At 39.9% G+C, this 13,288-nt stretch overlaps 1 protein-coding gene across 1 annotated transcript in view; it reads right to left on the reverse strand.

The window, feature by feature from the left end:
* Positions 1-8,576: 8,576 nt before the first annotated feature.
* Positions 8,577-13,288, reverse strand: part of ntrk2a (neurotrophic tyrosine kinase, receptor, type 2a) — a 50,576-nt gene continuing 45,864 nt past the window's right edge. The window contains exons 16-17 of the mRNA XM_084390120.1: positions 12,988-13,146; positions 8,577-11,589 (exon numbers count right to left, since the gene is read on the reverse strand). Of these exons, the coding sequence (XP_084246246.1) occupies positions 11,404-11,589; positions 12,988-13,146 (345 nt within the window). The 3' untranslated portion in view covers positions 8,577-11,403. The remainder of the gene's footprint in view (positions 11,590-12,987; positions 13,147-13,288) is intronic.

The following is a 13,288-nucleotide window of genomic DNA, read 5'->3' on the forward strand; positions in this document are numbered from 1 at the left end:
GTTTGTAAAACAAATCTTGCTCCATCCTTTATCTTTACTCAAAGTAGTAAGAACAACAGACAATCTGCATTAATAGACACAGTTTTAGGTAATAGTGGCCAACAGCTGATTAGCAGAAGTATTTCAGTAAGACAGTAGTAACGTGAGTTAGCCGGTTAGACGTATTTTGAACACCCGGTAGAAAATACAGTATATACATCAATAATTATTCATACTTACAGTTTGTGATTCTGAGGAGCAAGTTGGGTTACACTTTATTTTAAGGTGTCATTGTTACGGTGTAATTATACATGTAAGAACTGAGTAATAATAAGTAACTACATGTAGCCTACTTACTATACTATATTAGGATTTGGTTGAGGGTTAGTTGCATGTAATTATGCATAATTTACTGTTATTAATATGGTAAGTACATGTTACATACTGTATGTAACAAGGACACTGTAAAATAAAGTGTTACCACAAGTTGGTCCAAATAAAGTGGGTACTACTGTCCCATCTTTATTGGATAAGCGTTTTTTAAATCCTATTTAGACCTCACAGAGATTTAAGAAGCTATCATCAAAAAGTTAAACTGCTGTTGTATCGCTGTGGTCATTTTAACAACTGACCCTTCACATCCTCATGCTTTGGAAGTGTTTACAAAGAGAAATTCTGGACCACAAAACCAGTCACAAGGGTCAATTTTTTGAAATTGAGATTTATACATCACATGAAAGCTGAATAAATAAGCTTTCTATTGATGAATGGTTTGTTAGGATAGGACATTATTTGGTCGAGATACAACTATTTGAAAATCTGGAATCTGAGGGTGCAAAAAAATCTAAACATTGAGAAAATCGCCTTTAAAGGTGTCCATTTATGTTCACGATTGTGCTGCATTCACTCACAAAAATAAATGTTTTATATATTTACGGTACGAAATTTACAAAATATCTTCATGGAACATGATCTTTACTTAATATCCTAATGATTTTTGGCATAAAAGAAAAATCTTTAATTTTGATCCCTACAATGTATTGTTGGCTATTGCCACAAATATCCCTGTGCAACATTTGACTGGTTTTGTGATCCAGGGTCACAATTGGGGCGCTATAACCCTGCTCCTGGGGACCCACTGACCTGCAGAGTTTAGCTACAACCCTAATCAAATACACCTGAACCAGCTGGTCAAGCTCTTCAGGATCACTTGGAAATCACATTGGTGTGAAATTCAGTTGTGTTGAAGCAGTTCGGATATAGACTTTGCAGGACAGTTAAAAACCTCTGCCCAATTCATTCTGGTCCACACTCTGCATATTTTGTAAGTCTCCCGTATCTAACATACCTGATTTAGTTAATCTGCTTACTGAGAGCTCCATGAAATGAGCTGTGTTCCAATCGACAGAGTCCCTACACAGTGTTCACTGATCCCGATTCCCTGAGCATGGCATAATATACATAAATAAAGCTAATTTGGTTATATTAGGTGCAAAATACTGCTTGATTTGGTTTAGTTTTTTTTTAAAGCTTATATTTCTGTGTGCGTGTAGCACATGAGTTTATGGGTTAAAAATCCAGGACATCCCCAATTTACTGTTGTACAGTGGCCCCAAAATGTCATTTGACACTCAAGCCACACATATCTCTTTGGATAACAAAATATCAAACCACGTGGCATATGCAAATTATGTAAGACCTTTTCTCTGAACGAACTATTTAGAGCCACTACATTTGTTTATAATGGGATACAGTGTATTCATAGCTTCATAAACATACATACATACATAGATAGAGCTGCTCTCACACACAAAACCTCACCAATAATGCGCACACACATACTCACATTAATGCAGATGTCCTCTATGGATGAGTGAATTATTTAGTTGTATATGAAAGAACGTTATTGACTGATTATCTGTGTTCTGAATTATTAATTTGTGAAGATGCTGGTCGGGGGTGGGGTGGAGGTGTAGTTTATACATGATGTGTGTGTGTGTATCTTTTAAAATATAAGGCATGCGGTGGGAAATATAGAGAGGTAAAGACGGGAAGATGGGTCGAGGTCAACCACAGGAAGTGAAACCTGGTACCAACCAGACCTACAGAAAAACAGTGACACTGCATTCTTTACATTTAGACCAATATTGAACATGGACATCAGATACAGGACAATCTCAGGCTATAAGATCCCATTGTTTATTATGTGCTGTTGGTTTTCATCAGAAAAAGAAAAAAAAGATGTAGACAGACAGGCTTTTAGTAAATCAGATGTAAAATAATCTCTGTAAAAGCTATTATTTCAATACAAAAATATACAAACAACACAAGGTCAAAATAAGTACCAAACTATAACATTTTATTTTGTAAATATACCTTGGGTCCTTAATTCAATGTCTATTGAGCACTATTTTTATTGTCAGCTTTTGAAAAATCATGTCTGTAATAGTAAAGCACACTTCTCAATTAGCAGCAGGATTTGAGATGTCATTCATTTACGTGCCATATATGGGGCAGGAACTGGAAGAGGTTTCATTTCAGCAATAGTCTTAGTAAACATCACTAATTAGCTGATGACAGCTAATTCAAGGAGTGCTAATGATTACACTGCTCAGCATCACACATGAATGCCAGGATAACATCTTGTCCCTGATTATGAACTCAGTTTGAATCAAGTCAACAGGAACTATATGCTTCAACAGATTTGTCAAGTCCTCCTGGATGAGGACTATCCTGCTGAATTTAGCTCAACTCCTAATTAAACACACCTAAACCAACTAATCACAGTGGTCAGCATTACTGGGACTGCGTTCAAATTTCCGCAAACTTTCCTCCATCTCGTTCACAAGGATGTACATCATTGCTTATGTTGCACGAGTGCCCACTACTGCCGAAACCCTTGCAATGTGTTTAAATGGAACGCCCTAAACCCTTGATCACTTAAAATATGCAATGGAGCTGATTCATTGTTTATATTATGAATTTGTTTTAAGCACCATTCTGCACCATCCTATATGCATGCTTGGGCTGTTGGAAAAAATTTAAAAAATTACACAAACGAAAAATCAATACAATAAACTATAACAATCAGCTTAAGTTAGCTACAAGTATTATGCGGTTAATTGTCAAATTAACTCCAATATCATACACTAGAGCTGTGTGGGGTGTGCAGCTGCTGTGATGTCACAATCATGTTGCATTGTGGTCTATAGATCTGCCTGAAGTGTACGTATTGAGTAGACTTGCTCCCTCAGCTAAAATCGGGTCGAGAGTCTATCCAAATAAACTTCCCTCGCCAAGGGGAAGTGCTTAGGAAAGTTTGCAAGTGTATGTCTAAAAGTGGAGTTAAATGCAGCCTAGAAACTTCCAGGCAAGTGTTGGAGCTAAACTCTGCAGGACATTGGCCCTCCAGAAACAGGATTGGACACCTCTGCTCTATGTTGGCCATCAGTACAGGGTATTGTCAGGTCAAAATAAGCACTTCTGTCCCTTTGTAACAGTCACCAGAGGGCACTCCACACCAGATTATTATCACTCCTTCATAAACTACATTTCCCATAACTCACTGCCCGCACTCATCCTCACTGATTGCATTCACCTCTGTCTCATCACCCTGTTAGTCTCAGCCTATTTATACCATGTTCACTCATTCACTCACTGCGAAGTTTTGTTTGTGTCACACTGCATCTCTGAGTATTTTCCCTGGTTTCCAGTCTCTTGGTTTTTGGATTTCTTGCCTGTTCCGTGGATTACTCTCTTGCCTCTGACCCCTGCCTGTTTTGTTTTGTTTTGTTTTGTTTTGTTTGTTTGTTTGGATTGCCTACCTGTGTTTTGACCCATTGCCTGTACTTTGGATTAAGCCTTTGGATTGCCCATAATAAAAGCTGCATTTGGATCTCAACTTCGAGACTCGGAGCAGTTCATGACAGAAAACTTCGCCAAACATAGATCCAGCAGCCAAGTAAGACCCAGACCTACCATGGACCCAGTAATCCGTCTCTTCCGCCTCAGCCAAGCTAACCGCCCAATAGAGGAATATGTTGAAGAGTTTTGTGAGCTCTGCCATGGGGTGGACTTAAACGGTGCGGTCTTAAAGGACATGTTCAGATATGGGCTTGAGGACATGTTAGGCGGCGTTCACATATCGCGCCTAAAAACGCAAAGAAAACCGCGTCGCTTCCATTATGAGCGCGCATACCGCGCGCCTACATTTGAAATAACGAACTTGCGCTCCACGTCAGCCCTGCCGAGCCCGAGCTTCACGTCAGTCCCGCCGAGCCCGAGCTTCACGTCAGTACCGCCGAGCCAGAGCTTCACGTCACGTCTGCCGATCCAGAGATTGTTCACGTCACGAAATGTTTTGGGGGGGCAGGAGGTCCCTTGATAAGACCATGGAGGCCGCGCTGCCATGGTCTCCTGAACTGTCTGGTCCGCCCTGTAGCCCTGAACCGCCAGGTCCACCTGGTCCCCCTGAACCATCTGCTCCGCCCTGGCCTCCTGAAGAGTCGTGTCCTCCCTGGCCTCCTGAAGGGTCATCTCCTCCCTGGCCTCCTGAAGAGTCGTCTCCTCCCTGGCCTCCTGAAGGGTCATCTCCTCCCTGGCCTCCTGAAGAGTCGTCTCCTCCCTGGCCTCCTGAAGGGTCATCTCCTCCCTGGCCTCCTGAAGAGTCGTCTCCTCCCTGGCCGCCTGAAGGGTCGTCTCCTCCCTGGTCGCCTGCACTGCCGTCTTTCTTGCCTGTTCCGTGGATTACTCTCTTGCCTCTGACCCCTGCCTGTTTTGTTTTGTTTGTTTGTTTGGATTGCCTACCTGTGTTTTGACCCATTGCCTGTACTTTGGATTACGCCTTTGGATTGCCCATAATAAAAGCTGCATTTGGATCTCACCTTCGAGTCTCGGAGCAGTTCATGACACCCTTACACAGGAGCTTCTGTTTACTTCAGGGGTCCAATCCTGCTCTTAGAGGGTCAATGAGCTGCAAAGTTAAACTCAGCTGGAAGATGACCCTCCAGGAGCAGGATTGGACACCCCTGGCCTACTTGAATGTTTAAATGGCCTTGTTTCCTTCCAGTATTAAGATCAGTGATCCGATCACAAGCATTGAGCAAGGCGTATTGCCGGTTTTACCTGGTATTCATATACTTCTCCAATGCATCTCCTGTTACCACTTGTGTTGTGATAGGATTTTGTCATACCCTGCATCAGTGGATCTAAACTCTGGTCCTGGGGACCCACCGCTCTGCACACGGTATCATTATGTATTTGTTATTCAGCTTAATTTGGTCTAAAAATGTGGCCCTCTTGGAGGAGAACAAAACGTTCGGGGCAGCATTTCCCAAAAGCATCGTAAGCCTAAGTTGATCGTAGAGACCATTGGTGGCAATTGTTCTACGATCAACTTAGGCTTACAATGCTTTAGGGAAATTCAGCCCTGACCAATCAACTATTAAAATAATTAATAAAGTCACTGTCACAAAGACTGTGACTTTTATTTTGAAATTCTTTTGTCTTGCTGTGCCTACGTTCTCTTTCTGTGTTTAGTTCCTGTCTGCCTGTGTTTCAGTAGTTACAATTGTTAGTTAACATGGTTACTAATCAACTTCACCTGTCCCTCATTATAGCCTCTTGTTACCCAGTGCATTTATACCCTTGTGTTTCAGTTAGTGTTTGTTGTCCTTACAACTGTTCCCCGGTTGGATTATTACCTCGTCTTCAGGTTTGGATTATTTTTGTATTGTGTGACTATTAAATAAAAACTGCTTGCATAAGACTCTCACCTCTCTTCGTCCCTGCTACACACATGACACAAATTTCTTGGTTACAGATATTCTGCTGTCTAACACAAACCACCAGCTTCATGGAGAGAAATTAGCCTTCTACATAACGTACAAATTATGAACAATATATAAATATTTCATAAAAAAATCTCAGTTCAAATTAATGTACACCTAACGTTTATCTTAAATTGTAAATCAACAACTACTGTACACCCCTGGCTAATCATTTAGCTCAAGGTGGTTTCTAATATCTTTAGAGAGCTTCTGTTAGCATTCAAATTTACCATCAATGCTATGCTAAGCACAACATGTGCCAATCTATGCTAAGCACAACATGTCTTCAATATGTACTTCACACTGTCAGTTTTGTTTTGTATTTCAGAATATTTTGTTTTGGATAATGTCTGATACTACTGGCACAACATTCATTAGCATTAGCATGTTGTCTTCATTGTCCCGTTTATGTTGATTAACTCTGCACATATGTAAACATAACCTTCTCTAACAAGAAATGCTACCATGATACTACCATAGGTTTTGGACATGATACAATGGTATTATTTAAAGCACCTTTGAGTGTAACCACATTCTGAAAATTCTGGTGAATCATTTACTCACCCTCATATTATTTAAAAACTGCATTTCTTCTGTCACAGAATTTTGTGGTAAAATATCCCTTTATTGATCTATTCACCAAAAACAAACTTAAATCTAAAGTATACAAGGTAAAACTGACACCAAGCACATGCTCTGTAGGCTTTGATAGTTAAAAGCAGCATCATACCACAACACAGATTTACTACTGTGGTAAAACACATTGCTGTCAGCGACTGTTTTCTCTCCACACACTGACACTAAGCAGCTGCTAATGTGGTTAATCTGATGAATAGCACATGCTAATATCCCAAATGATCTTCCATCCTTTCCCAGAAAAAATGCCCTGACATCAGGATGAATCTGTGTTTAGTATTTAACAGACCACAAAACCTCACAGTTGTCCACTTAATGCACTGGAGTGGCATTTAAAAGTTAATATCTCTGAGGAAGTAAGGTGGGAAAAAATCAATTTAGGATGAAGAGGAGGGGCGCTGTCATAAAAAAGCATCTCTCTTACAATTTTGATGAAACCATCTTTTTTTTTCTCAGTCTTACCAAACATGGGTAGTTACCTTCTGTTAAAAGTTCTGTACAACTGGTTAGTTCATTGAAAAAGGAAAATATTTTAAAGAATGTTTCTGCAGCTTTTGTCCATACAATGGGGTTTGAAACAACATTAAAACCCACTGAATAAGTTTTTTTTTTTTTCACAGAAGAAAGAAATATGATTAAATGTTTTGGTGAACTATGCTGGGATAAATGGTTTATCCCATTTGTGGTCTCTAGCCTTGGATTCAAATCAAGTCAATGTATTGTAGGCCAAAATATTAGTCTGATCACTTAGGCCGCATTTACATTACATGGTCCAAGGGACTTAATGTCCTTAATTTTTTTTTCCTCCCATGTGGCACAAATCAGATATGATCCACGAACGTTTAAGCCGAAAAGAGCACACGAATATTCACTGATATCGTATCAGGACACAATATTCTCAGATCTGTTTCAGGCCTCATTCATATGTGGAAATAAATCTGATATGAATCGGATATGTGCATTTTCATTTGCCATGCAAGTGAACAGATCGGATATTCCCGTCAATGCGAGTCGTACGTCACTGAGAAAGTGACGGTGGAGAATGACGTCAACTAAAGTGGACACCAGCCGCGATCACATGACTCTTGTCAATGGCGCAATGGAGGATGAAGGCTCAACCCAATGATTTGCTGACCTTTAAAGATGGCGAGGAAAGCAAAAGCTTGTATTATCATTTCATCTGCGTTCATTGCAACTCTTGCTGTTTTACTTCCTTTTTGGCATTCGTTTTTCCTGGTCAGTCCGTCTACCTTGGGTTGTTTCGCCAAATGCATAGTGTAAATGCAGATATCGGATATGGGTCACTTTAAAAAGAAGATGTAAGCTGGTCATCAAATATGAATATAGTCAACCAATTGGAATCAGTCATCAAGACCTGCAGTGTAAATGCGGTGTAAAAGTACAGCACACCTCTCCTCAAGCACAAACTGTAGCACAAACATTGCAGCGCGGTTGACATGCTGTAGTTTAAAACTGTAATAATTATAAGTATGAAACGTATGTATATAAAACTGCAAGATTGGGTTTGCAAAAATGACATCAGAAGAGTGGATCTTTGTTTGTTCAGAGCTGCAGTTGTTTGCACACTCACTCGGTCCTTCGAGAATTCTGCTGCATGCTCTGAAAAATCATGGATGTGTTTTTAAAAGCATTTAGCCCTCTGGCAATTAGTTAGGTCTTAATGTACAATGTCAAAACAAGCCATCGATCCACTGATTGATCAGTCTTCCCTTTCTTTTTCCCCTCTGACCATGTCAGTGAAATGGGAATTGGAACAAACTCTTTGTTTTATTCTACTCTCGAAGCTTCAGATCTACTATAGCAACGCTAATGCTACATAAACTTTATGGATTGTGTCATGTCATCATAAATTGTTTTTAACTTGCTCTGGTCTCCATCATGTTTCTGTATGAGGTAAAATTTCAGGCTGACAGCCAATAAAAAACATGGCTGTCAATAAAGCATTTTAGTGCCTGTAGGTCAATACGTTCGGCCCATGTTGTCAAAGCACTCTGTATGAACCTCTATTGACCAACCTATAAACATGGACCTACAGTACGCATAACTCACTGTCACAATAACACACTCCAAACGCACACGTGATGAGGTAAGACATTACACTTTTATTAAATACAATGGCGGACAACTTGACTTGTCCATATACCTCAGAGAAATCATACAGACAAGGACGTTTGATTGTACTTTTGTAGCTGAGTGTTTAACTGTATAACACACTACTTGATACTTTGCAGAAATCTTCTTTCCAGGTGTAAGTAGGCATGTATCATTTAAAAGTATCAAGAAAAGTATACTAGGTGGGAAGTGTGTTAAGAATGTTGGATTCAAAGTCAACATGAAACAGCCTTTGCATCATTCTACTTGCGTAAATTGGTGACTGGTGAAAAGGAAAGATGTTTCAGACTAGGAAAGTGTAAGAAAGTAAAGTAGATCAGTTTTGCTGTCATGTTGACTTTAACACTTGTCAGGTGGTTTAATTATGGACAGTAGTTTAGCTTATAGACATTCTGAAACATCAGAAGAAGTTCTGTACATGTAGAAGACAGTATTTGATATGCAGTCACAGTTCATTGTTCTGTCGCAGACTAATCTAAACCACTTAAACTCCCCATCCATATTGATATCTTTGAACAACCTCATGAAAACCTGCATTGTGGTATTATTTTCTTGACAATTAAGCAGATTTTTCTACATTTCCATTCATATATAACATAAGAAGAAAAATCATAGCCATCACTGTAATGCGAAAAAAGTTATGACAGTTCAATATTCATACTTCATGGTAGTTTGTTGTACTGTAAAAAAAAATACTAAGTTAAAAACATTAAAAACATTGTTCTTCAGTAAAAAAATGAAATGACTTCATTACAGAAATCAACATAAAAAATACATTGTTTTAATTAGAATTTGAGAACATTTTCTTAATGTTCATGAAAAATAGTCACAATCCAAAATTAGTTACAGTCAATGTAACTTTTAATGCAGTTTTCTTAACGTTCACCCCAAAATATGTCATTTTTCTATATTCTTTTCATCAATACATCCCATTCCACAGCTCTTAAACTCTCAACCAAATATGAAAAAAATGTAATATCAATAATTATTATTTTTACATAAATAAAATAATTTACAAACACAAAAGTGATTCACATTAAAGTACACAATAAATAAAATATAAAATTAAAAGTTACATTCCAAAATAAGTAATCAACTCCGAACATGTGTAAACTTCGTTGGGGATTTTATGCTCACAGAATACATTTTTTTAGAAGATATTTGTTCGACTGTTTCACGGATTTGATTAGTGTGCTAAGTCTTCTGTGGGAGATTGACAGTGCAATAATCAATGCAAAAAAAAGGATGCTTTGATAGGATCTCTATAGTGATAAATAGATATAATCATTTATGTATGATAAAAGGAAGAAGAAATGCGGGTTTTAGTGAGGTGACTCAAATTTATCTCTTTAATATTATTTTCCTCCCAACGTCTCATTCTCTCCATCCTGTCCCCTCCCGTCTCTCCTCTTCTCCGCACTGATAGCGTATATGAGCCTAGAGGGAGTTGCTGCTAATAGGAGACATTTGTCCTGTAATGAAATATATATTACACTATAGCATTTGTACGACCCGAAGCTTGAGTACTACATTAGTGCTTCAACTCAGTAGTAAAACATGGCGAATGAGAAGGAGAGAAAGAAAGGTCGTAATTTAGCCCACACCATCATAATCGGCCACTCTGTATAATTAAGCTCCTGTAAGAAATGCAAGCTGATGGTATTGAGGCATGGCCTCGTCTCAAATGACTCCATCCAGCCCTCCATGGTGCACGTCGTGTACGGACCTGAAGACCATGGCCGTTGATTTGGTCGAGGGCACAGTGGCGGAAAACAGACACGCTGGTTGTGACATCACAAAATGGAGAAGGCTTAGCTTATGAATATTAATAAGGTTATGCACAAATAATTTAACGTGATCTTATAAACATGAAGCATCGATCTGGAAAGCAGGTCAGTAGTAGAGCTTTTCTCCAAGTTAAAACTGAAACGTGAAAAATGAAAAATCATACATCATTGCTAATTCCACCAACTACTCATACTAACAAAATATAACCCCTGCTCGGCAACTGGAGATGCATTCACTGCCCTGGACATGAACCTGCTGCAAACTATTTCATAAAGTAGTGGGACAAAATCAGCAATGGCAAAAGTAGTGGGGAAATGTCCCACTATAAATAACGCCTATGCTCTCGACACATTTTAATGGACTACTTTGCATTTCAGATTTGCTCGGCAGCACCAACATCCTGTCAGCGTCCAGGAGCATTTAATTCGAGTCGCTCAACTGTGAACATCCAGTTTTATAAACACACATGTATACGTATAGATATAGTTGCAGTTTGTCACTGTTGATCACCATGCTAGTTTCACGTTCTGTGCTTTGTATCGGATGTATGAGCTGAATACAAATGGGAGCTGAAAGGACCAAATCTGTCCAGTGGGCAGAAACGTTGTTTATTTCTCCTCTCATTTGTGTTTGGTCATTGTTCGGAGCTGCTATTTCCTCTTTGTTAAGATGGACACCCTTCCTCAAGTCCAGAATGCATTTATTCACTGAACTGGAATTTGCAGGTGTAAACTTGGTCCAGAAGTTGAGGATGGTCAACCATTGAGGATTTTGTTCACTGTAAGTAAAACTATAGTCACTTGAGTACGGCTCTTTCCATTCAATCCATTTTTGTTCATAAATACATAATTCATAGTCATTGGACACAATCCTGTTGCCAATGTATCTAGACGTTTACATTGAGAAGAGGAGCAGTCGATGAGGAGGAGGGCAAGGGCGGAGGTGTTAAAGCTGTAGAAGAAAGAGATTTTGGGTGGGATAGAAGAGGGGGGGCAATTTCAGGGATCCACTCCCAGTCCCAAACGCGGCACATGCTCTCTTATCCCAGGATGTCCAGATACACTGGTGATGCCTTGGCCAGGTTGAGGAGCAGGTTATTGATCTCTTTAATGTTGAGTCGGGTGTGGGGTTCTCTCTGCCAGCATCCCAGCATCAAGTCATACACCTCCTTTGGACAGGTCCGGGGTCGCTGCAGTACACGACCTTGGGTGATACACTCAATCACCTAAAAAAGAGCAAGGAGTGAAAGGTCAAACAAATGAAATGTCCAGAAATATATGAGTCAAACTGCTATAAATGTAGAAAAGGATTGTTTATTAAGATAAACCACCATCCAAGGAGTGATAGAATTTGAATATACAGCATTTTGAAGTTTTTATAGTGTAGCCTTAAGTGTTTGAATACTTCAGTTCTGAGGTTTGAAGGGATGCAGGCCTTACTCAGGTCATTGCTAGGGTCTTTGGGTTAGGTGCTAATTAGTTCTAAGTAGATGTCCAATTTGTTCCAATGTCCTAAAGAGTTTAGCTCCAACTTGTTCCAACACATCTGCCTGGAAGTTTCTATCAATCCTGAAGACCTTGATTATTTGGTTAAGGTGTGTTTAATTGAGGTTGGAACCAAACTCTGCAGGATAGTGACACCACTGTGTTCTGGGTGGTCTCTAGGGCACAGCTTCCCAAGCCCGTTCCTGGAGGCACATTTTTATATGATAATATTGTAATTTATATGAGCTACATGGGAACTCAAGGTATCCAGCAGACGGTCGGTTAAGCAAGTCTGTCTGCTTTCTGACCTGGGCCCCGGATAGTCAAGCACTAACACTAAGAAGCAGCAGGTCAGGTCTACCCCAAAAAGTCTGAATCCTATGCTATTCTGTGAACACCACTTAGACCAGCCAGGGGTTTTCAAACCCGTCCCGGAGGATCCCAAGCACTCTCTCTATCATCTAACACACCTGATTCCTCTCATCAGCTCATTAGAAGAGACTACAAGACCTGAAGTGGGTGTGACAGATAAGGGAGAAGTGCAGTTTTGGGGATCCTCCGGGAAAGGTTTGAAAACCCTTGACAACAAGCCATTGGGAAGAGTTAAAAAATGTCTACTGTTGGTGTGCCTTCAGGGACAGGGTAGGGAAACACTGCCTCAGGATCTTCTAGTTGGTTGTTAATGTGTTCTAGATGCTTGCTATAGTGTTTGGTGCGTTTGATAATGTGTTCAAGGAGGCTGCTGGGATGTTCTGGGTGATCTCTAAGGCAGAGGTAAGCAACCTTTCTCCAGGAGCGGGGTTGGCTACCCCTTGCTCTAGGTTCTTCTGGTTGTTGACTAATGTGTTCTAGGTGGCTCTATGGGTATTCTTGGTGGTCTTCTGTTTGGATGCTAATGTGTTCAAGGTGATTGCTATGGTGTTTTGGGTGGTTTCTGGGGCATTGGTTACTCCTCAGAACAGCCTAAAGAACTGTACAAAACATCCAAAATGTGCAGAGCAGTAATACTACATTGATCAAATAGCAGATTAGCAGATTAGATATATTTCTTGTTTTTTTGGCTCATTTTTTAAAATAAATAAACAAGTGCTGGAGAGTGGGGCTGCCCCCCCAAAAAAGGCATTTCACTGCATCAGTACCTCATTATTTGACAGTTGGTACCAGGGCTGTTTCCCATAGGTAAAGATCTCCCACAGCACGACTCCCAGACTCCAGACATCACTCTCCGTGGTGAATTTCCTGTACATGATGCTTTCTGGTGGCATCCAGCGAATTGGCAGCATGGTGTGACCTCCAACCTAGACATGTGAAACAGTAAGTACACACTGAGTCATCCGACATATTGAGTCATGGTGCTGCTGTAGGTGACGTGAGTTTGAATCTGTCGAATCAATAAAAGTGGTAATGGACAATGTAATTAATTACAAAATTAGAATGGCA

The sequence above is a fragment of the Rutilus rutilus genome (genome assembly GCF_951802725.1).
Source record: "Rutilus rutilus genome assembly, chromosome: 19".
Lineage (NCBI taxonomy): Eukaryota > Metazoa > Chordata > Actinopteri > Cypriniformes > Leuciscidae > Rutilus > Rutilus rutilus.